Genomic DNA, 25,591 nt, shown 5'->3' on the forward strand with positions numbered 1-25,591 from the left:
GGATACAAAGCATCCTGCAGAACCTAATCTGAAAGCCTTGCCCCGCAGTCTGCACAGACTGCAGCTTTAATTCACTGCTACTCTATTTCCTGTTCTGTCGCTGTTCTGAGGTTTCACTATTAACATCAAAATGGAAGGGAAATTCCCTGCCCCCAGAGTGCTCCCCATAAATTTTTTCAGTTGAAACTCACAGACCCAAATGCCACGCAACAGCAGAGAGGCAAGCGAAAGGAGGAGACCCAGCACGAGTAAGTTCTCGCTGGAAATGTAGCCCTTTGTGTTCATCAAGTGTAGAGGGTGACTGCTTGATTAGAGTAACTCGCTTGATTTGACCGTTTAAGGGAAGCCCAGGAGAGAACCGGGCAGCCATTGCTGGTGATTGCAGCCGGCAACTATGTGGCCTACATCTTTTAACTAGCCACGACAGCAAAGCGGGGGGTCACCACGGCCCCACTTATTATTACGAGCAACATATCTGATTGCTTCACCTCTAAAGCAACTGAGTGTCACCCGGCTAATATACTGAGGGATAGGCAGAAGATTCAGGGTGGTATGCTTCTCTGAGTTGTATCAATGTCATTCTACTGAAGTCTCAGAAGTCATACTAGCATGCTCCTTTGTCTTCAGAACCAGAGTAAAAGGTTAAAGCAGAAGTAGTCAGCCAAATGGTCAAGGTTCAGGAAGGTTTGCCATTTTGGGATCACTACTTTGGTCTTAAACTGTGAATAACCGGCAGGTTGCATATCAGATTAAAATTCCTAACTCCACAGCGATCTCATCTTCACTACAGTAATTGTTGGAAATTAAATAGCAATAAACTATTAAAGCATTTATTGAATGCAATCAATGTAATGAAGGCAAACTCAGTAATTAAATCCCCAAGTCATGCACTTTTTAATAATTCACTGGTATATTAATTTATAACTCTTGTATGAAAATGTGTATTAAGGATCTGTAACACATTCCTGGTGTTTGCTTCCCACAAGATTTCTACAGTGACTTCTTTGTAGCATGGTACATCTGAGATTGGCTCATGCGTCTATGGTCCAATACAATGTTCATTGAAGTATTTTGTTATGTGTTTATAATTATACAATGCCCAGCATAATGCAACCCTGGGCCATAACTGGGCTTGCTAGGTGCACATAAATAACAATAAATCAATGGAAAGGCTCCTGTTGATTCCCCGGGACATTAGATCAGGCGCTGGCTAGTGCATCTTAGGCTTGTAAAATTAATGAAGGGCCCAAAATAGTGTTGGCATGTTCTGTAAAAGCGAAAGGAATCACTGGGAAACCAGACAGCAGAAAATATGATCTAAATATTTTTCCAAGCTGTGTTCATGGTGTGACAGATATGTAAACATCCCGCACTGTAATTTACTTTACGGTTTTGTCAAAAGTTCTCTTTGTGCTGTGTGTATCGCTCCTTGTTTGCTAATGATTGCAGCAATAGCCCTTAAAGAATCATCCCTATCTTCCTAACAGGCAGGGGATGTTTCATCAGACGGATTAACCGAGCCCCTAATTATGGAACTAGAGTTTAAACTTTCAGAGCTGAGCTGCAGAAAAAAATGGGAAATGATGACAAGAAGCAAAGCTGATTTGCGTAGTTAGACTAATGGAGATGCATGAGCCCTTCAAACGACAATTTACTTTGTAGGTGGCTCAGATTTCCTCTGAGCATTGGGTTTATTTCCTTACCTCCCCCCTTAATAATTGGTGCAAACAGCAAAGTCAAATCCACCATAGGGCAGGTAAGGCAAGGAGGAATGTGCTCAATATAATACAAAGATATTTTTCTTAGTGGTAAAACTGTTTTGTTATGCAGTAACCCGTGGGCCATGAACTAGCTTTCCACTTGCCTGGTATTTTAGGAGGAGATTTTCAAAAGGCACAAAGGGCAGTTTGTGGCCCAATTCCCACTGGAAGAAAAAAAAATAATGGGCCTAGTTCCCACATATGCCTTTGGCAATCTTCCCCTTTCATGTCTGTCTCCCTGGCTACTGCACGGCATTAGTGATCACAGGTGGGATGAAATTCATGACTCCCCATGGGTTGATGGTAATGTGTCATGGGTGATGTCCAGTTGGCCGCCGGTATCAAGAGGAGTGCTCCAGGGGTCGGTCCTGGGGCTGGTTTTCATAGAATATCAGTGTTGGAAGGGACCTCAGGAGGTCATCTAGTCCAACCTCCTGCTCAAAGCAGGACCAAGCCCCATTCCTCCCATCATCCAGATCATTAATAAAGATGTTGTTCAACATCTTTATTAATGATCTGGATGATGGGATGAATTGCACCCTCAGCAAGTTCGCAGATGACACTAAGCTGTGGGGAGAGGTAGATATGCTGGAGGGTAGGGATAAGGTCCAGAGGGACCAAGACAAATTGGAGGATTGGGCCAAAAGAAATCTGATGAGGTTCAACAAGGATAAGGACAGAATCCTGCACTTAGGACGGAAGAATCCCATGCACCTCTACAGGCTGGGGACCGACTGGCTAAGCAGCAGTTCTGCAGAAAAGGACCTGGGGATTACAGTGGACGAGAAGCTGCATATGAGTCGGCAGTGTGCCCTCATTGCCAAGAAGGCCAACGGCATATTGGGCTGTATTAGTAGGAGCATTGCCAGCAGATCGAGGGAAGTGATTATTCCCCTCTATTCGACACTGGTGAGGCCACACCTGGAGTATTGCATCCAGTTTTGGTCCCCCCACTACAGAAGGGATGTGGACAAATTGGAGAGAGTCCAGCAGAAGGCAAATGATTAGGGGGCTGGGGTACATGATTTACAAGGAGAGGCTGAGGGAACTGGGGTTATTTAGTCTGCAGAACAGAAAAGTGAGGGGGGATTTGATAGCAGCCTTCAACTACCTGAAGGGGGGTTCCAAAGAGGATGGAGCTCAGCTGTTCTCATTGATGGGAGATGACAGAACAAGGAGCAATGGTCTCAAGTTGCAGTGGGGGAGGTCTAGGTTGGATATTAGGAAACACTATGTCACTAGGAGGGTGGTGAAGCACTGGAATGGGTTCCCTAGGGAGCTGGTGGAATCTCCTTCCTTAGAGGTTTTTAAGGCCCAGCTTGACAAAGCCCTGGCTGGGATGATTTAGTTGGGATTGGTCCTGCTTTGCGCAGGGGTTGGACTAGATGACCTCCTGAGGTCTCTTCCAACCCTGATCTTCTATGATTCTATGCAAAAGCAAGCCTCCCCCGCACAGAGGAAGCAGGCCTAAACATATCTGAATTATGGCTTTATTCTGCTTCCTCTTCAGATCAATGAGGAAACTCAGGCCTGCCAGGTTTGTGTTTTGTAAGGGTAATTACAAACTTCTCACTTTTTATTCCCGAGAGGCAGCATGGCCTAGTGTCTAGACTGCTGGGCTACGAGTCAGAAGACCTCCATTCTAGGCCCACGGTTGCAACTCACTGACCTTGTGACTTTGAGCAAATCACTTCCCCTTTCTTTCCCCTCCCACTCTTTGTCCTTTCCTGGTAGACTGCAAATGCATTGGGGGAAGAAACTGCTTCTTATTACGTGTTTATACAGTGTCCAGTGTAACTCTGTTGGCACGGTTGCAATTCAAATAAATAATAATCATATCAATTGCAACAGCGCCTCCTAAAATAAACTGATTCACAGTCCCTGTCTGGCTCCTTGCTACGGTTTCTTCTTTAGTAACACTCTGGGCTAATCATTTTATGCTAGTTTTTGTTTTCCCTTAGCCAGGCACTGGAGAAATGGAAGAAGCGTTTTTCCAGCTTTACCAAGAATTCACACAACTGCAGGATTTATGTGCAAAGCAGGCTGAGTTGCTACAGAAGTTGATTGTGAAGAAGGAACCAATGACGGGTAAGGGACACTGCTTCGGTTTGTGCTGGTTACCATTTCCGGCGCCCTAAAGGAGGTGTGAAGCTCAATCAAACATGAATTCACATACCTTATAATTGGATTCTGCACGTAGCTGGTCCGAGGGGCACACGCTTTGTTGTGGCAGTTGCTTATGCTGTGTTGGATGGGAAATGGGAACTATCCTATACCTCGTAATAAGGATGTTGAATACCAAGCAGACAGTCAAGGTAAGAGGTTGTGAAGGCCAGTACTATAACGGGGTTCAAAAGGGAGCTAGATAGATTAATGGAGGATAGGTCCGTCAATGGCTATTAGCCAGGATGGACAGGGATGTTGTCCCTAGCCTCTGTTTACCAGAAGCTGGGATTGGGTGACAGGGGATGGATCACTTGATGATAACCTGTCTGTTCATTCCCTTTGGGGCACCTGCCGTTCAGAGGACAGGATACTGGACATGATGGACCTTTGGTCTGACCCAGTATGGCCGTTCTTATGTTCTTATAGTCACCCTAGGTACACATGCCTGCGCTAGCTCTGAGCGAGTTAGTGCACAAAAAAAGAAAGAAAAAGCCACGTCATCTCAGTGCGCGAGTGGCAAGACGGGCTAGCCAGCTGAGTCCATAGCTAAGATTTCAGGCGGGATTGTATTTGGGATGCGTAGCCCCTCCTTCCCCTGGAGTCGCTGCAGCTGCGCCGGGACTGGTAGCACGCTAGCTCAGTCAGAGCCAGCGCGGGTCTATCTACCCAAGGTTTGGAAATTACACCTCTAGCTCCAGCGTAGATGTGCCCTGCAAGATTCCGTTATGAAGCAAAACATTCACCAAGGGACACTAGCAATAGTGCTGTGCAAATATTCATCTTTTTGCCATTTCTCCCCTCCCTTCCCCCCAGTGAAAATCCAGTTTTTCCAAAGAGTTTTGTAACCAAAATTCGATCCACTGTTATTGGTTTTAGAGAGGGGTTCAGTCAGAGCCCGAGCACCATGGTGCTGGTTGGGCACTGCCTGGCCATGAAAGACACAGTGCCTTTCCCCGAGAGCTTATGATTAGATATTTTTTAAAGATGCAAAGCTACCAGGAGAGCTGATTGAAGATCAGAAATACTTTCCGGATTGCCCCACTAGCCAGGTTGTAAGCTCTCTGGGGGCAGGGTCTGTCTTTTTGTTCTGTGTTTGTCCAGCACTAGGTTCCTGCTCCGTGACGAGGGCCCCTAGGCGCTACCGTAATACACCGAATAAATAAGCATCGCCACAGAATGCAATGCACATGTCTTTGACCATGCTTTCTCTAACATAAACATACACAGGGCCGGCTCCAGGCACCAGCAGATTGTTCGAGGCGGCATTCTGCCCAATCCTAGGGCCGCACGGGCACTTTTTTTGTTTTTGTTCCGCTCCGGCCGCCCTGTAGGGGGCGGTGGCGCAGAGAACCAGAGCGCCCTGCAGGGCAGTCCTCTTCCTTCCCTCCCCGCCGACCGGAGCGGAGCCCTCGCGGCAGGCGGCAGCGCAGCGGGAGGGGCCGCGTGGCAGCACCCCCGCTGTAGCCTTGGCCGCTCCCTTCTCTCTCTCTCCTGCTTGCTCCCTCCCTTCCCCCCCCTGGCCGGTCCCCCTGCACCCGCGCCCCAGGTTTTTTTTTTTTTTTTTTTTTGCTCGGGGCGGCCAAAAAGCCAGAGCCGGCCCTGAACATATAACAATGTGTGTCTCTATATATTAGATTAAACAAACATCCAGAACAAGTCACTGCACTGCACACACTTCTCCCTCGGGGGAGAAGATGAGAGAACACACCCGGGAGAAAAGCTAGTCAGCTTGCTTAATGCAATTCTGAAAGGTGCTCAGCTACTCAGAGCAGTGTGGTTTAGCTCACAGAACACTGGACTGGGACTCCGTAGACCTGGGTTTCATTCACTGGGCGATTGTGGGCAAGCCACTTCCCCATTTTACTGGTGGGCAAGCCGAGACACAGAGAGGCTTGTGATTTTGGCCTCCTTTGTAAACTGCTTTGAGATCTGCTGCTGAAAGGGCTAGGTTGTTATTTTTATTACTACAGTGATGAGTGTGGTATAAGAATCTAGATAACATAGGCTAGAACTTACCTAGCTAAACATTCTTTTCTTCCCTCTCTGACACTTCCTGGTTTGCTAGAGAAATCCCAGCATGCATCAACCTGTGACATCACTGACATCATTTGTTCCACAAGAGGCAAAGAACAAACAAACAAACAAACACATTCACAGAGTAGAGTTTTGTAATTTGTCCTGAATTCAAAGCAACTAGGGATTTACTAAGATTCAAAGCTATTTTCACCTGTGATGTTAGCTTCCAGGCAGGCTTATTTGCATTTGTGCCCTGGTATAGAGCACTTACCATTGTTACCTAATTAAGCAAGGTGAGGCATGGTAGATGGAATTGCCTTTACCTTCCTACTCAGTAGCAGCCTGTTGAGATGAGGGGGTAGCCAATGCCCAGTCACCAGTGTCGGTTTTATAGGGCTATGATTCACAAAAGGGGAACGATACTATTGGGGGGAGATGCAAACAAAAGCAGTAACCTCCTTTCAGGCCCATGAATAAGTGGCTCCACTGTTTTCTTTTAAAGACATGCCAATTTCGATGCCAATCCAGTGCACGGACGACGGGGGATTAGCACAATCAGAGAGACTCTTCTTCCAACAGCAGTTACCAAAGGTTCCCAGCTCTATCCTTTCCAACCCAACAGTTCCTACATGGCCCAACTCCGCAGTTCTTCGGGACCAGCCACAAGATGCAGACACAGTTTCTCGTTTTGATATTAAGTACCCTCCGAGTGCAGCAAATGCCAACTTGTTAAGCAGTGCCAAGGGGAAGGCAGATTTCGCAATAGCACTTTCCAGCCAGAACCACCACAAACCGCACGTGGGCAAGAAGGCGGCTTGTGACACGCTGTTGAAAAATTATACGATGTTTCCTGCTTTGAAAGCGGACAAGGAACAATCCACAGCCCCTCCCATACCTCCAGAGCTTGCTACCTTAAATCCGGAGGATGTAGGCTCTTTTCCCAGTTTCTTGGATCTTTATGAAGCACCACAAGATTTACAGACGGAAAGTACTTCCCTTCAAGCAGCAGAAATTAAAGTTCCTATAGAAATACGAGGACCCACACAGGTACAGTATATGGTTACATAACAGTATCTATTATTTGTATTACTATAGCCCTGGACCAAACCCCATTGTGCTAGGAGCTGTACAAACACGGAACAAAAAGACAGTCCCTGCTTAGGTACTTTTATTGCTCCCTTTCCTGTAGTATCCGAGCACCTGACAGTTTTCAACGTAGCTATCTCCATCACAGCCCGGCGAAAGAGGGAATTATTTATTAGTCCCATTTTACAGATGGGGACAGAAAAGCTAAGTGACATGCCGCAAAGTCTCTGGAGAGCAAAGACATAAACCCAGGTGTGTCAAGTCCTAGGCTAGCCCCCTAATCATGGGACTATTCTTTCTCCAATAGATTGTAGGATTTGCCATACAGCAGCGGTTCCTCAAACTTTTTGCCAGCACGACCCAATTTTAATGAACTTTTTTCCTTCCGGGACTGTAGGCACCGACTTTTAGTTTTCCCCAGAGGTGCTCCACAACCCCTCCGCCCTGAGGCCCTGCCCCACTCCACCCATTCCCCCAAGGCCCCACCCTTGCTCTGCCTCTTTCTGCCCCTGCTCCGCCCCCTTCCCCGAGACCCCGCCCTCACTCCGCCTCTTCCCACTCCTGTTCCACCTCCTCCTCGAGGCCCCACCCACTTGCTGCTCTCCATCCTCCCCCAATCTCCTGACTGAGCCGTCGATCAGCTGGTTGGCAGTGCTGCCAAATAGCTGATCAGCGGCGGTGCCACTGAACAGCTCTGGCCGGTGGGTGCTGAGACCCACTATAGAGCACGGCTTATTTTGTGCCAGGGCTGAGCCCCGGCACCTCTCGGCTTGGCGGTTCATAGCCCCGGCGTCTCTGAGCTTGCTGCATCAGTTCTGGGGGTTAAAAAAATTGCTTGAGCCCCGGCACCTCTTTCATTACAAATTAAGTACCGGGTGCGAGGATGCGCGGAGCAAAATGGTGTCCTCCACATGCTAGGGATCCGTGACACCATCTGCGGATGGGCACAACCCCATCTGGGGTCGCGACCCATGATTTGGGAAGCGCTGCCCTACAGGATCTGACCATTCGCCCATCCGCTCTAGCATCATGTATTTAAGGGGGAAGTGCTGGATTCATCACCCCCAAAAAATTAACCTTCCCCCCCCCATACTGTACCTAGCCAATTGTATAACTCTGTTGTACACATGTGGAGCAATTCTTCCCTGAGCCTTGGGGCAGCCAGCTGATGCCCTGAGCATGAGATCTGATAACCTTGCTGTAACGCATCACCATAAACGTTGTCTTTGCTCATAAATGTACCAAGCTCTTTTTAGGTGACAGCCCATGTGTAAGTACTCTTGGAGGGTCTAATCACCTTCATTGCCCTTCTCTGGGCCATTTCACTCTCAGCTACTGTCCGCCTCCTTCTCTGAATAGTCTAGAATATTGTCCAAACCCCGGCAAATACTGAGGGACCCTGCCATCCATTTCTCCACCACAGAGGGACCAACCTTGCACTCTAACTCCATATTGCTTATAACTAAGCCATATTTAATTCATTGGCAGGCTTTGCCGCTTACCCCATATCGATATTTTCCTTCACAGCCTCTTCCAAAGGACTTCATCCAAAGCCTTTTGAAAAATAGATGATTTGGGCCATCTAGGGTAAGTGCTCGGCCACTGCTCCGTTGGGCATGCTGCAAATGCATGTAATATCCCCACTAACCTTTTTTCAAAGGCTGGGACACCCTATCACCAGCCTGGGACAACACTCTGCCACAGTCCAGTTATAGCCCTTACCTCAGGGCCCCGTTTATCCCTTCAGCACACACACAATCAAAAAGAAACGTGGAACACCAGACCACCACAAAATACTAGTCCAGGTCGACACCAAAAAAGCTCGGTTGACCCAACTACGTCCCTCAGGGGTGTGAAAAATCCACACTCCTGAGTGACACAGTTAAGACAGCTTAACCTCCGGTGTAGAGAGCGCTAGGTTGATGGAAGAATTCTAGCTACCGCCGCTCTTGGTGGGTGGATTAACTACAGTGACCGGAGAACCCTTCCCATCGCTTCTGTGAGTGTCTACACTGACTCTGCGGCTATAGCATTCTAAGTGTAGACATAACCTTAGTCCTGTTCTCAAGCTGGGCTCCAGCAGCTTAATGCCCTATATATTTCCCAGGCTAGGGTAGTCTGCAGGATCGGCTTGCCCTCTCGCAGTTCTCTGCTAGAGCCCCAAGAGAATATGACTCCCAGTCCTCTCCTGGTTCCAGGGACTCTCGTTTATATCCCAGAGTTGGGACTCATCAGGTCCAATCCCTTGATGTTGTCAGCTCGGTGAGATGATTCCCAGCACATGCTTTCTGGGTTCTTCTCAAGAACAGGGCTGGCTGCTCCCCAGTCCTCCTGGGCCCTAAAAGGGGCAGCCCTGTTACAGACCCCAATAAGTTAGAGGCAACATTTCCCCCTTCATAGATTCATAGATTCCAAGGCCAGAAGGGACAATCGTGATCATCTAGTCTGACTTCCTGGATAATGTGCAGGCCGGAGAACTTCCCCATAATACTTCCTAGAGCAGATCTTTTAGAAAAATAACCAGTCTTGACTTAAACAATGGTCAGTGATGGAGAATCCAGCACGACGCATGGGGAAATTGCACCCACGGTACCGAAGGGAGTTAGGCACCCATCTTCCTGAAGCCCCTTTGAAAATCTCAGCCATTGTCACGTAATTCATTTTGTATAACAGTAGGATTTAGAGACCCCAATCAAGGATCTGGGTTCTGTCACAGGGGAGTGTTCCCTTACTCTAGAGTCCACATGCAAACAGTCCTCACACACTCCTGCGTTGCTTCAGCACCACGTGCTTGTTTTACAACGGGCCATACGAGTGCCTGTCTCTCACAACAGAAGGCTTTTTACTTTCTCCCCCGACGTGAGGCAAGATCTCTCCTAGGCCTCTCTGGTCCATCCATCTCCTCCTCTCCGTCTCTCTTTTTAACTGTCCCCCACTGATAAGCTAAATCATTCTGACAGGTGTTTAACCATCCAGTCCTTAACTGCTTATCGCCTTTCTTTGGCCCATGTGGGGACGCTGGCAGACGTGCACAGCTCGAGGAGTCCACCTTAGGCTACTTACGTGCTGTCGCAGCTCCATTGTGCAAGGCACTCTTCAAGTCCAGAGTAAAAAAAATAAGACCTTACCCCATTAGCCTCCTTTAAGCCCCTCCTCCAAAGACTCGTCTTTGCTGTGACACTGAAAGGCCACTGGTTTCCTGAGATGCTGCCTGTCTCGCTGCCCGATATTGGCTGATTGCTTCCTTCTGCTCCTCCTTCTGTCACTATGTCTCTGGTCAGATTGTAAACTCTTTGTGGGCAGGGACTGTCGCCTTGTTCTGTGTTTGTACAGCGGCTAGTGCAATAGAATCCTGGTCCAGGAGTGTCCAGGTTGTTGTTGGGAGGCTGGGGGCGGGGGCAGTTTATTGTAATGCAAGCATGTTTTTGCATAATTTCCTGTCACTTTTCCAAAACCGGGGATCTCGTTATAATGACACTATTAATAGTAACTGCTAAGGATAGTGAGCACTGAATCGAGGGTTTGTTTTTTTTTTAAGAAGGAAAAAAATGGACGTCTTGTAAAATCCAAATGTGCCTTATCAGCACTTAATAATAAAGCAGCAAAAAGGAAATTACAGAGCTTTCCAATTGACCTTTCACAAAAGCCCTTTTATCACAGTGTGGCTTTGGCAGAGATTGGAGTCTCCAAGGAGGAAGCGATGGGCAACTTGAGACACTCAAGTGCCGTAAATAACGAGGATGGGAGGGGATCGTCCAGGGGTTTCTGAAGGAATTAAAGTGCGAAACAGAGGAGCTGCTGACATCAACATATCAGACTCTATAGCCCTAGACACAGCTGGATAGATTCTGCGCTGGGTCTCTTCAGGAGGTGCAACCTTAGAGGAGGGGCAGGTGCAAAAGCTGTCTTTAAACCACCTTTGCACCTTCTGCCTGCTCCAAGGGTTGACATGGCCGTGGGGTAAGTTAGAGCAGTCCTGGGGTTGCTCTGTCTTAATGACAGCTGTATTGCTAAGCACTACAGCCACCCCTCCTCCTGCCTTGGCCCCCAGCACACCTGATACACTGTGGAACAATGGGGGCAGCATAGGGGCACAGAGGTTAGCTCTAGGGTGGTCCTGCGTAGGGGAATTCCCCAGGGACCAGTGTGATCTCTTTTTATATCTGCAGCAGAGGCCAGCCGCTGGTCAAGCAAAGTTTCCTGAAAGCGGTGCCTATTTTTAAACAAGAAGCTAAGATTGATCATGGGAATTAAAGACCCATGGAAATAAACATTGTTAAAAGCTGAACCCAAATAACGCCCCTAGCTTGGTTAACCCAGTGATCACTCTTTCCCTTTAATCATTTTCTAGACTTCCTGGACTCCAGGATGGGCGGTAGAAGACAGTCCACTTGGTCACAGCGGGAATTTTGAACTCCAAGGGTACTCTGCATACACAGACCTGTGAGTTTTGCCAAGTCATTTTCCCAGCTGGGGAAGCAGCACAAGGAGACTATGACAAGCATCTCATAGCTCATATCGAATAGGATTGGTATCATCATGTACTTGTAACCCGCTTACAGAGGATGGCTTTCCGTCCCCTTTAGTGGCTGGACAACATAAGGGTTATGAGCCTGCTATAGAACTGTTGGAATAAGTGACTTCTTGACTCAGTGGCTGAACAAAAACATTGTGAAAAAACATTTTGGTTTGGTTTGACCCAAAATGAAAATGTTTCCATTTTTCCAGCCAAGCTCAAAAAGTAAAAAAAGAATTTGTTTTGAATTGAACGAAACATTTTATTTCCTGTCTGAGTTTTTATCTTTTTCATCTTTTTTCAAATAGCAATTTGAGAAAAGGAAGTGAAATGCTCAGATGAAATGTTTCATTTTGGAAATGAAAAAAATGAACCATTTCAGCATTTCTGAGTTTTTTGACATTTTTGATATTTGACCCAACTTGCTATTCACTAAAATTGACCCAAATTTGTGAATTGTTTCCATCAGCCCAAATCTGCATTTTTTTTGGTGGCAGCGGAAATGAATCACACAAAATATAGATTGTTGAGCTCTGTTGGGCTTTGAGCTGGATCTTTTAGCTCAGGCAGTTGTGGTTCAGATGTTTGTGCTGGCAAAGAGAAAATAATATCTGCTTCTCCTCCCAGAAATGGAACCTCTCCAATAAAGGAATGTCCAAGCTTGTTAATTCTCTTAAACCATGTTCTGTCATGCGTTGGTGGCAACCAGCCTCTTAATCACCCTTGTAACTTAAAAAAAAAAGAAAAAGAAAGGAAGAACTTATATTGAGCTGGACTTCGAAGTCACCAATATAAGGGGCGCTAATTAAATCGGACATTCGTTGGACATAAAGCGTCTAACCTTTCCTCCTGCTCTGATATGCCATTAAGGCTCTGACCATCTAGCACCAAATGTGAATGTAGCAGAGATTCTGGATGAAAGCGGGTGTATACGGTGATAGATGATATTAGTGCCACTGTGACTTATTCAAATGCCAAATTATATTTATAATTTATCAAAATACCCAGGCTTTTCTTTGGGGAGATTAATGACAGTTTCGTGTATTTTTTGGGTGTGAGTCATTGATCGCAGGAGCTTTTTCCATGCAACAAAAATGATTAGGGGTCTGGAGCACATGACTTAGGAGGAGAGGCTGAGGGAACTGGGATTGTTTAGTCTCCAGAACAGAAGAGTGAGGGGGGATTTGATAGCAGCCTTCAACTACCTGAAGGGGGGTTCCAAAGAGGATGGAGCTCGGCTGTTCTCGGTGGTGGCAGATGACAGAACAAGGAGCAATGGTCTCAAGTTGCAGTGGGGGAGGTCTATGTTGGATATTAGGAAACACTATTTCACTAGGAGGGTGGTGAAGCACTGGAATGGGTTCCCTAGGGAGGTGGTGGAATTTCCTTCCTTAGAGGTTTTTAAGGCCCGGCTTGACAAAGCCCTGGCTGGGATGATTTAGTTGGGAATTGGTCCTGCTTTGAGCAGGGGGTTGGACTAGATGACCTCTTGAGGTCCCTTCCAACCCTGATATTCTATGATTCTATGCGGAGACCGACAACTTCTTAACGTACATCACAGCATTGCGCCTTGATACAGGTGTGACGCCTCTGACTTGGGTGGAGTTACTATTGTTTCAGAGCAGTGAATCAGACCGATTATTTTGCTGTAAGCCAATGACTATTCCAGTTTTGAGGACTCTGCTAAGCCTCATGTGTTCACTCGTAAGCGTTCAGACAAAAGTCCTATAATTTTCTCCCTTCCTATTTGCTTCATAACCACATCCAGAAGAAATGGCTTCAATCTCCCCCCGCCCCCGACACACACACACACACACACACAGAGCAGCTAGGCTACTCCAGATAATAATGACAGGACGGCGTTTAATTATTTTCCTTTGTGGTCCAGAGAATATTCACCCAGTGCTTAGTTACTGGAAGCAGTGTATCAGAAAGCCAGCATAAAGAGAGTGGCTATAAATTTGGTTGGTATGAAGTTCTAGCTGGCATCGGGATGCTGAGAGTTTGCCAGAAGAAAAGGCCAGATCTCTTCTGCTTTGAAAGCCAGTGTAGCAAATTTTATTAAAAAAAATAAATAAAGCACAGATGGATTTTCTCAGGAACTAAACACGTCTTCGGTGTATTGCTGATCGACAGTCTCTTTTACATAAAGTAATAGTCTATGATACTATAATCGTGAGGCGTGCTTGGAGCGTTTGTGTTGTGTATGAGTCAATACCAGTGTGTGTGTGTCTGTGTGGGGCTGCATTGCATTGGTGGGGGGTGGCACCACATGGGGAGTGGCACTGAGTGCATCTTTGGACACAAACAGCACATTTCTCTCCTTTCTGGGTCTCTGATCTAAGCATGTGCCTAACTTTAAGCATGTGAAGAGCCTCATTGACTTCAACAGCATTACTCACAGGTTTATGGTGAGTCATATGCTCACCTACCTAACTGAGTCACAGCCTAACCCCCCCCCCTCCAAGTGCCATAAAATAGCTTTACTTTTTGATCATACTTTGTTACATTTTTAAATGTCATGTTGTAAGGAGCTGTTAGTCACCCCGACTAGGCAGATGGTCCACACTGACATAAAAACTTTTTTTTTAATCTAATGCTTTTCATTGGCATGACAATTCCTTTCCTCCTTAAATAACCTTAAATTCAGCATGTTTGTCTTAACTGCAGAGGGAGTAGGTGGCATCTCAGTCTAGTGGGCTGGGTTGCGCTCACTGAGATGGATGCGGTGTCACTTCTGAAGAAGCATGAGTTGGCTGATGTTCGCAAGTTCAGACGCTGCATAGGATGTGCAGTAGCCCCCGTAAGGTTTTATTTTTACTACTGAATTTATTATGGATACTGTTGCCTACATGGGCTATTACAGAAACAAGCATGTGCGCTCCCTGGCAATCGTCTAACCAACTGGGAATGTTGTTGTGGATACATTTCTCAGGTCTTGGTCTTAGTGGGAAGGTGAGATTCTCGGCTTTCCCATAGCATAGGGTGACCAGATATCCCGTTTTTAAAGGGACAGTCCTGTTTTCTGTGACTTTTTCTTATATAGGCACCTATTACCCATCACCCCCGTCCCGTTTTTTCACAGTTGTTATCTGGTAACCCTACCATAGCATATAATTTATATTAGAGCTGGCCAGAAAATGCCAATTTTTCCCCCCTACAGAAAATATATAAAAAAAAAGTCATTGAAATTTGCAATGGAAAATTTCAACTTTTCATCAGCAAAGTGAAACTTAATTTGTTTTTCATCTTTTGCCAATTTTCTGATGAGAAACGAGAAAATTTCGGCTGAAAAAGGCTCAAAAGAGTTGGGGTTTTTTTGGCTGAAAATGTTTGTTTTCTCAGCTTTCCGACAAAAAGTCAAACATTTTCAAGGAGTGCGGACACTTTATGCAACAGGTTTCGTTTGCTCAAAACCCCCATTTTTCTGTCGGTAAAAACATTTCAAAGGAAAATTTTTGACCAGCCCGGTTTACAGCCTTGTTGGTTCACAAGAGGTGCCTTGAAATGCCCACTGGTCACTTGGATCAGACAATAATGTAACTATTTACTAGACAGATTAGTATGCTTTCAGCACCTCAAACATCCTGGGCCAGCACCAGTCCCCTCCTGCAGTCAGGTCTCAAACATCTGGTGTTTTTTTGTGACGTGAACAAAGATCTCTTGCTGAATATGGCCCTGATTCAGCCAACCCCTTAAGCGCATGGGTAATCCCATTGCTGTTCAGCAAAGAACATGTGTTTAAAATCTTGGCTGAATCAGGCCCTGTCATAACTATAAAGGGAAGGGTAACAGCTGTCCTGTGTACAGTACTATAAAATCCCTCCTGGCCAGAGACTCCAAAATCCTTTTCCCTGTAAAGGGTTAAGAAGCTCAGGTAACCTGGCTGGCATCTGACCAAAGGACCAATAAGGGGACAAGATACTTTCAAATCTTGGGGGGGGGAAGGCTTTTGTTTGTGTTCTTTGTTTTGGAGTGCGTTCGCTCTCGGGACTGAGAGGGACCAGACATCAATCCAGGTTCTCCACATCTTTCTAAACAAGTCTCTCCTATTTCAAACTTGTAAGTAAATAGCCAGGCAAGGCGTGTTAGTTTTCCTTTGTTTTCTCAACTTGTAAATATACCTTTTACTAGAGTGTTTATCTTTGTTTGCTGTACTTTGAACCTAAGTCTAGAGGGGAGTCCTCTGAGCTCTTTAAGTTTGATTACCCTGTAAGGTTAATTTCCATACTGATTTTACAGAGATGATTTTTACCTTTTTCTTTAATTAAAAGCCTTCTTTTTAAGAACCTGATTGATTTTTCCTTGTTTTAGATCCAAGGGGGTTGGATCTGTATTCACCAGGAGTTGGTGGGAGGAAGGATGGGGAATGGTTAATTTCTCCTTGTTTTAGATCCCAGGGGGGTTGGAACTGTATTCACCAGGAGTTAGTGGGAGGAAGGAGGGGAATGGTTAATTTCTCCTTGTTTTAAGATCCAAGGGGTTTGGATCTGTATTCACCAGGGAATTGGTGAAAGGTTTCTCAAGGCTTCCCAGGGAGGGAATCCATTGGGAATGGTGGCAGTGGACCAGAGCTAAGCTGGTAGTTAAGCTTAGAAGTTTTCATGCAGGCCCCTACATTTGTACCCTAAAGTTCAAAGTGGGGATACAGCCTTGACAGGCCCTATGGACCAAGGCCATCAAACTATTTTAATTGTGTTCCCTCAATCAAACGATGGTTGCCAAGCCTGCAAGGGTGGCAGAATGCAGACAGAAGGAGAATAAGCTCCTCAGAGCTCCATCTGTGACTAGACTCCCTCAGGGTTGAGGGAATTGTTTTTTGTTTATTATAATCCGCATCTGTTAAGACTCCATCTGAGTTAAGTTTCTTCCCCGAGGGCTTGATCCTAGACTCCCATTCAAGTCCTTGGAGAAACACCCATTGATTCGACTAGTGCAGGATCAAACCTTTAGTGATAGTAACATTTTTTTCCTGCTTTCGTACAAATCAGTAGGCTGAATGACATCCTATATATACATGCTCTAGGAATTATTTTCGCGAAGATCTATGGCCTGTTATGTATACAGGAGGAGGTCAGACTAGAGATGATCACAATGGCCAAGTCTGGCCTTAGAATATGAATCCTTCAGGTTGCTACAGTTGCTATCCATCTCAAAAGGCATGCTGCCCGCTGACTGCACTGTCTCAGACCTATTCCTGATATCAGCTGGGAGTTTGTTAATTTAGGGATAACACATGAGAGGCCTTAAATGACACAAACATAATAGTACACCTTGTGTGCATTCAGAGGCCAAAGACTAAGTGCTAATGTAACTGCCTAATAGCTGGTGTATATTACTCATATTTAAACACTGGTTTATGGTTTTATTTTGGTTTCTGAGGGGGGAAAAATAGAGAAATACGTTCCATGATTCTTTGCCACAAATTAATTGAACCAGAGCAATTAAGACTTATTATATATTTATGGTGACCAAATATGGGCCAAAGTCTGTTCTCTGTTAGTGACACTGGTATCAACCTGTTGTAAATCCATTAAAGTCAATGAGCGTTAGGCCTATAATTGAGCGTGGAAATTTCCCCTCTTGGTTTTGTGTAGACAAAAGCTAACCGGGCAGTAACAATCAGATACTGACTGCCTCTGCATTCTCATTGGCTAAAAACTTAGAAAATAGCATTAATGACTCGTTCACAAATAATACTCCACACTCAACTTCATGGCATTTCTCCCTTTAAAAAAAAAAAAATATATATATATATATACACCTATCTCATAGAGCTGGAAGGTCATCAAGTCCAGCCCCCTGCCTTCACTAACAGGACCAAGTACTGATTTTGCCTTAGATCCTTAAGTGGCCCCCTCCAGGACTGAACTTACAACCCTGAGTTTAGCAGGCCAATGTTTAAACCATTGAGATATCCTGCCCAGTCTGGCTGGCAGGTTGTAATGTGATCACTTGTGAACATTGCATCAGTCCAATTGCAAAATTCCAAGGGCAGAACCCTATTGATTTGGGTGAAAATCAGAGAACCAGAAAAGCCTGATTTCTACTAAAATCAGGCCCACAGAGGGCCCATATGGCGCTGAAGGTGGAGAAAGCTCTCTCTGCTGCTGTCTATACACATCACAGGTAGCAGCTTACTAGAAAGTTGCACACTTAATGACTCATGTAGGCTGAGCTCTGTGTGTTATCCAGCTTTTGAAAGGCAAACGGCCGTGACAGGGACTGGCCAGAGGGGGGGCGAGGATCCTGGCTGGTGTAGGGACAAGGGGCCCAGCTTGAGGGCAGGGATGCAAGCATAGGCACTGACTCCATGGGTGCTCCAGGGCAGGAGCACCCATGAGGGAAAATTGGTGGGTGCTCAGCACCCACCGGCAGCTCCCTGCCCCCCTGCCCAGCTCACCTCCGCCTCCTCCCCTGAGCATGCCGCGTGCCCGCTTTTTCCCCTTAACTTCCAGCGCTTGCACCACGAAACAGCTGTTTTGCACGGCTGGGAAGGAGGGGGAATGTGGTGCGCTCGGGGAAGAGGCGGGGCCAGGGTGGGGATTTGGGGAGGGGTCCAATAGGGGCAGGGGGGGGTGAAGTTGGGGCAAGGACTTTGGGGAAGGGGTTGGAATGGGGCGGGGCAGAAGTGGGGAAAGGGTGGAGTCGGGGCGGGGCTGGGGGGGGCGAGTACCCACTGGCGCCGGGGAAAGTTGGCGCCTATTGATGCAAGGCCTGGCTAGGGTGGCTGCTTGGAATGGGGGTACTTGGGGGGTTCAGCTGGGGGGTCTGGTCAGAGTGGGGTGAGGGGCTAGTTGGGGGTGGGGGCTAGCTGCAGAAGGGCCCATCTGAGTGTCCAGCTTGCCCTATATAAGCAACAAAGTGTGTGACCTTCTGGTAGATATACACACACACAGGTATTTTAGACTGGCATTTTCAAAGAAGTACTAAGGGAAGTGGGCTCCTAAATCCCATTGAAATTGATCTTAATGATGGGTTCATGAAATATTTTCTTACAGCATGTACAGAACCAATATTTCTTGGAGAAACCACACAACCTCTCCTCGCTGTGATAAAACACCTTTGATTGGTTCCAGGAATTCTTTCAATGACAAAAAAAAGGGCAATAAATATCAATTTATCACCACCTGTAATGTAATCCCATCTGGTCATCCACCAGTTATAGGAAATCAGTAATGACTCTGTTGATTACTAATTCACCAAGTTACACTTCCATTTTCAGCTTCCAGTAAGACACGGGGAAGATTCATGTTTCCTTATACTTTTAGTCAATGAATATGAAACTGGCACATAAACAGAAAATGCCCATTTTAATCTATTTAGTAACGAAAAATAATCACTGTAATTAGAAGAATTACAGCTAAAGCCATATAAGATGGGAGCATTGTTCTCGGCATATGTTTTTAAAAGCTACTTTTGAAAACTCCAAAATTCTATCCTGAATAAAAAGGGAAATTCTATGGCCTGTGATATACCCAAAGTGAGACTAGATGACAGGATAACATCTTTCTTTGACAGGGTAACAAACATTGTGGATAAGGAGGAAGCCCTAGATGTGATATATCTCAACTTTAATACGGTTTTTGATACTGTCTCACATGACCTTCTGTTAAGCAAACTAGGGAAATGTGGCCTCAGTTAACCTACTACAAGGGGGGTGCAAACCGTACTCAGAGAATAGTTTTAATGGTTCACAGTCAAGCTGGAAGGGCATATCAAACTGGGTCCCACAGGAATCTGTCCTGGGTCCAGATCTAGTCAATACCTTCATAAATGATTTGGATAATGGCATAGAGAGTACACTTATAACATCTGTGGATGATACCAAGCTGGGAGGGGTTGCAAGCGCTTTGGAGGACAGGATTAGAATTCAAAATGATCTTGATAAACTGGAGAGATGGTCTGAAATAAATGAGAAGCAATTCAGTAAGGACAAATGCAAAGTAGTACATTTAGGAAGGAATAATCATTTGCACAAATACAAAATGGGAAATGTCTGCCGAGGAAGGAGTACAGAGAGACAAGGTAGATGAATTAATATCTTTTATTGGATCAACTTTTGTTGATGATAGAGACAAGCTTTTGAGCTTACACAGAGCTCTTCCTCAGGTCTAGGAAACTAACTCAAAGTGTCACTGTTAAATACATAGCAAGCAGGAGGGCAGAAAAGCATCTGGGGTTACAGTGGATCACAATTTAAAGGACAGTCAACAGTGTAACACTGTTGCAAAAAAAGCAAACATCTTTCTGGGATGTATTAGCAGGAGTGTTGTAAGCAAGACATGAGATGTTATTCTTCCACTATACTCAGCACTGAAACAGTCTCAACTGGAGTTCTGTGTCCAATTCTGGGCACCACACTTCGGGAAAAGTGTGGACACATTGGAGAAAGTCCAGCTGAGAGCAACAAAAATGATGATTAAATGGCTAGAAAACATGACCTACATGGAAAGACTGGAAAAATTGGGTTTGCTTAGTCTGGAGACGAGAAGACTGAAGGGGACATGATAACAGTCTTCAAGCAAGTAAAAGATTGTTATAAAGAGGAGAGTGATAAATTGTTCTTATCCACTGAGGACAGGACAAGAAGGAATGGGCTTAAATTGCAACACGGGAGATTTAGGTTAAACATTAGGAAAAACTTCCTGTCAGGATAATTAAGCACTTGGAACAAATTGCCTAGGGAGGTTGTGGAATCTCTCTCATTGGAGGTTTTTTAAAGAACAGGTTAGAGAAACACCTGTCAGGGATGGTCTAGATCAGTAGTTCTCAACCTTTCCAGACTACTGTCCCCTTTTCAGGAGTCTGATTTGTCTTGCAGACCCCAAGTTTCACCTCACATAAAAACTACTTGCTTACATAATCAGACGTACAAATACAGAAGTGTCACAGCACACTATTACTGAAAAATTGCTTCCTTTCTCATTTTTACCATATAATTATAAAATAAATCAATTGGAATATAAATATTGTACATACATTTCGGTATAGAGCAATAGAAACAAGTCATTGTGTGTAAGAAATTTTAGTTTGTACTGACTTTGCTAGTGCTTTTTATGTAGCCTGTTGTAAAACTAGGCAAAGATCTAGATGAGTTGATGTACCCCCTGGAAGACCTCTGCGTACCCTCAGGGGTACATGTACCCCTGGTTGAGAACCACTGGTCTAGATAATACTTAAGTCCTGCCTCAGTGCCGGGGACTGGACTAGGTGACCTATCAAAGTCACTTCAAGAACTACATTTCAATGATTCTATGAGCAAAGTGGTGCTTTCTGACCTTAGAATCTATTGATCTATTTTGAAAATTATAAAAGCCATCAGGCCCATACACATCGGTTTATGGTTTTTCTCTTGATTTCATGAGCATAGGTCCATTCCCCACACCATCATGAATCAGAGAAACTCATAAGTTATCATTCTGTGATTCACATCTCTAAAAAAGACAATTTGTTGCCAGGTGGTTTAGACAAAATAGACTTTGCTCTTAATGTCTGCATTCAGAGGAGCTATATTTCATTATATTTTTCTCAAGGCTCGAGCCAACGGCCATTAATTTTAACAGGAATTGCTGCTGATCTTAAATGAATAATTGTGAGTATGAATCTGAGTTACAATTAGAGCTGAGTGAATAGTTGTTGGTTTTTTTGGGGGGTGGGGGTGGGGATTGTTGGCCGAACTGAAAAATGTAAACAAACAAACACACAAACAATATTTTTGGGTCACACTAAAATTGAAATTTTTGTGTTTTTCACCTAAACAAACACACCAACCAACCTGAAAAATTATTTGCTTTGGGTCGAACAAAACATTGTGTTTGACTCAAACTATTTTTGGTTGGTTGTTGGTTTCGTTTAGTTACATTTTCTGGGGATTTTAACCTTTTACATTTTTCTTTAAAAAGAAATCTAGCTAAATTTCAAAAGAAAACGTTACTTTGAAATAAAAAGCCACAATATTTCATTTTTTACCCCATTTTTTTATCATCTGGAATTATTTGCCAAATCTGACTTGAATTCGCGAATAGTTTCGGTTGCCCTAAACCAGCAACTTTTTGGCAAATAAACTATTCCTTAGCGGAAGAAGGAGGCAGTGCTCTGGGCAAACAAATTTCTCCTACGATGCATGGTGCTGGAAATGTTTATTCTTTACTCCTGAAAAAATACACTGAGTGCACTGATGATAACACAGGGATCAGCATATGCAATATGAAGGTGGGGAGAGTTTGAGGGGTGGGTGTCCCCCGATCTCCGTCCCTCAAGTAATGTTACCTGGAAATTTGCATCCTTTGGTACAATCTGGTCCATTCCATAGGCAAAGAATTTGGATTTGCTCTTTGGCAGTAAATAAAGGAATAAAATAATCTCCCGGCAGGTAGGATTTAGCATTACGGGGAGTGTGGGGGTGGGCGGGAGGAAAGCCATGGACTCCATCAGAGGCAGGGAAAGTGCCTCAGCTCTCCATCCAGTTTGGAGGCAAAATTTTAGCAGAGAGCTTTGGGGCGCTCCTGTCCTGACTGTCCTGACCCAACACATTCCCCTGCTCCACCATCTAGGAACCAGAACAGGATTTCTTTCTCCTTCCTCATTTCCCCGCCTCCACCCCTCTCTCCTCCTTGATTTGCCATTGCCTCCTTATATTTCCATTAGCCCCTTCCCCATCCCCCCTCCTCCTTATCCCTCCCCCCACAACCTCTCTATCTTCTCTACCCTCCCCTTCCCCCGTATCTTTGTCTCTACTCCCTCTCCCCCTGCATCCCCACCTCTTTTCAGCCCTCCCCTGAACCATCTTCCCCATACCCTCTCCCCTTTGTCCCCAACCCCCACATCCTCTCCCTTGTACCCCCTCCCCCTGCAACTCCCTGTACCCCCTGCAACCCCCACTTCTCCCCTCCCCCTGCAACCCCACCCCTTCCCTATATCACCATACCCCACTTCTCTCCTCCCCATATACTACCCTCCCCTGCAACCCCACCTCTTCCCTTCCCTGTACCCGTCCCTCTGCAACCCCCACTCCTCCCCTCCCCTCTATCACCATTCCCCACCTCTCCTCTCTCCTGCAACCTCCCCCTCCCCCTGTATCCCCTCCTCCATACCCTCTCCCCTATATCCCCAACACTTACATCCCCTCCCCCTGCAACCCTCATTTCTCCCCTTCGCCTGCAACCCCACCCCTTCCCTATATCACCATACCCCACCTCTCCCCTCACCGTGTATTCCCCTCTCCCGCAACCTCTCCCTCCCCCTGTATCCCTTCCTCCATACCCTCTTCCCTATATCCCCAACACCTACATCCCCTCCCCTTGTACCCCTTCCCCCAGCAATCCCCACCACTCTCCTGCCCCGGTACCCCTTCCCCTACATGATCACCTCTCCCCTCCCCCTTTTCACCCTCCTCCCCCTTTAGCCCCCATCTCTCCCCTCCCCCATACGCCCCACCTGTCCTCTCCCCTTGCATCTCCCACCTCTCGGCTCCCCTGTGCCCCCTCCCCCTGAAACCCCCAGCGCTCCCCTCCCCTGTACCCCCTCCCCCTGCAAACCCACCTCTCCTCTCCCCTGTACTCCTCCCCCTGAAACCCCACCTCTCCCCTCCCCCATACTCCCCACCTGTCCCCTCCCCTTGCATCTCCCACCTCTCCTGTCCCCTGTACCTCCTCCCCCTGCAACCCCACCTCTTGTCTCCCCCTGCAACCCCCAGTTCTCACCTCCCCTGTACCCCCTCCCACTGAAACCCCACCTGTCCCCTAACCCATACGCCCCACCTGTCCCCTCCCCTGCATCCCCATCTCTCCCCTCCCCCTGCCTCCTCCTCCCCTCCCGGTACCCCACCTCGCCTCTCTCCCCCTCTCCATCCCCGCCCCCCCAGCGGCCGCTGGCCGGGCCGGGATTGGCTGCCGGGGCGCGGGGAGCCGGAGAAGGCAGCGGCCGCCGGTGGCTGGGGAGCGGGGAGCGGGGAGCCGGGAGCCGCCCGCCCCGCAGGCGGTGGGGGCCGGACCGGGCCGGGGGGGGGGGCGGGGCTGGTGCAGCGGAGCTCGGCGCGGCGGAGCCGCCTGCCCCAGCCATGCCCGCGGGGAGCAACGAGCCGGACGGCATCGTCCTGAGCTACCAGGTACCGGGCCCGGGATGGGCGGGGGCGATGCTCGGTCCCCAGCCCGGCGCCAGGGGCTGAGCCCAGCCTGCGAGCCGAGCCGAGCCGGGGAGCTGCGGCTGCTGCTCACTGCGGCAGAGCCATTTCCTAGCGCTGGATGGGGGGGGGTCTGACTCCGGAGTGAGGGGCTTGCAGGGGGGGGTCTGACTCCGGAGTGAGGGGCTTGCTGGGGGGGGGGTCTGACTCCGAAGTGAGGGGCTTGCTGAGGGGGGGGTCTGACTCCGGAGTGAGGGGCTTGCTGGATGGGGGGGGGTCTGACTCCGGAGTGAGGGGCTTGCTGGATGGGGGGGGGGTCTGACTCCGGAGTGAGGGGCTTGCTGGGGGGGGGTGTCTGACTCCGGAGTGAGGGGCTTGCTGGATGGGGGGGGTCTGACTCCGGAGTGAGGGGCTTGCTGGGGGGGGGGTCTGACTCCGGAATGGGTGGCTTGCAGGGGGGGGGTCTGACTCCGGAGTGAGGGGCTTGCTGGGGGGGGTGTCTGACTCCGGAGTGAGGGGCTTGCTGGGGGGGGGTCTGACTCCGGAATGGGTGGCTTGTAGGAGGGAGCGTCTGACTCCGGAGTGGAGGGTTTGCGGGAGGGCGATGGGGAGGGTCTGACTCCGGAGTGGGGGGCTTGTAGGAGGGGGGGGTCTGACTCTGGAATGGGTGGCTTGCAGGGGGGGGTCTGACTCCGAAGTGGGGGGCTTGCGGGGCGGGTGGACTCCGGAATGGGTGGCTTGTAGGAGGGGGAGTCTGACTCCGGAGTGGAGGGTTTGCAGGAGGGGGGTGGGGAGAGTCTGACTCCGGAGTGGGGGGCTTGTAGGAGGGGGGGGTGTCTGACTCCGGAGTGGAGGGTTTGCGGGAGGGCGGTGGGGAGGGTCTGACTCTGGAGTGGGGGGCTTGTAGGAGGGGGGGGTCTGACTCCAGAGTGGGGGGTTTGCGAGGGGGGTCTGACTCCGGAGTGGAGGGCTTGCAGGAGGAGGGGTGCACAGCTACTGCGGGGGCGGGTAAGGGGAGACCCAATCCCCGCTGCTCCCCTCCCGCCACGCACCCCCCTCTCCCCTCATTGCAGGGAGCTGTCCAGGTGCGCTCACCCTTGCGGGGTGGGGATATACACAGCTACTGCCCCCGGGGGTGTGTGTGCGACAGCCCTGGGGGGTAAGGGGAGTCCAAACCCCCTCCCATAGGTGCTGGAGCTAGGGGTGTGGGGGTGCTTCAGCACCCCTGACTTGAAATGGATTCCACTATAGACAGTTTGATTCAATGGCTCTCAGCACCCCTATTACCATTATACACATTGTTCCAGCCCCCCTGCCCCCTCCTTGCCTCTCCCTGCCTGGAGGGAGCTGTCCAGATGCCCCCCCCTTGGAGGAGGAGGATAGACACAGTTACTCCCCCTGGGAAATAAGGGGAGACCAAATCCCTCTGTCCCCTCCCTGCCCCCATCTGCAGGGAGCTGTCCACAAATCCCTCCTCCCTTCCCTGCCCACAGCCCACCCCTTCCCTACTGCACAGAGCTGCCCAGCTGCTGTCACCTTGGGGCGGGGGGGGGGGGGGGGATATACGCAGCTACTGCTCCTGGTTGAGAGGGGAGACTAAATTCCCCCTTTCCCTTTGCAGAGAGCTGGCCTGATGCAATCATTAGGGGTGGGGGGGAATATGCATAGCTACTGCCCCTGGGGGTAAAGGGAGACCGAATACCACCCCTCCTCTTCCTCCTGCCCCCATGCAGAGAGCGGTACAGATGCCCTCACCTTGGGAGGGGGGGTTACTGCCCCTCAGAGGTAAGGGGAGAGCAGTTCCCCCTCTCCCCCTCAGAGAGCTGAGAACTGTCCAAGCCCACTTACCTCTGGGGGTGGGGGCAATGCACAGACAATGCCCCAAGGGAGTCCGAGGGGCCCTGTCCTACCCCCAGCAGCGTA

General features: G+C 48.0%; 1 protein-coding gene across 4 annotated transcripts in view; it reads left to right on the plus strand.

Moving 5' to 3' along the window:
* The window catches only part of SLC4A8 (solute carrier family 4 member 8), a 109,492-nt gene that overhangs the window by 1,048 nt on the left and 82,853 nt on the right, over window positions 1–25,591 (plus strand). Inside the window, exons 1-4 of one of the 4 annotated variants that reach the window (XM_065576238.1) lie at window positions 119–248; window positions 3,722–3,848; window positions 6,445–6,989; window positions 11,380–11,471. Coding sequence is in view for 1 of the 4 variants with exons in the window: in XM_065576237.1 (XP_065432309.1) it covers window positions 23,606–23,653 (48 nt within the window). In the remaining 3 variants the exon portion in view is untranslated. Of the gene's footprint in view, window positions 1–118; window positions 249–3,721; window positions 4,076–6,444; window positions 6,990–11,379; window positions 11,472–23,467; window positions 23,654–25,591 lie in introns of those variants that run through there. The other 3 variants (XM_065576239.1, XM_065576240.1, XM_065576237.1) reach the window with 3 other exon arrangements.

This window comes from Chrysemys picta, chromosome 22 (genome assembly GCF_011386835.1).
Source record: "Chrysemys picta bellii isolate R12L10 chromosome 22, ASM1138683v2, whole genome shotgun sequence".
NCBI classification, from domain to species: Eukaryota; Metazoa; Chordata; order Testudines; family Emydidae; genus Chrysemys; species Chrysemys picta.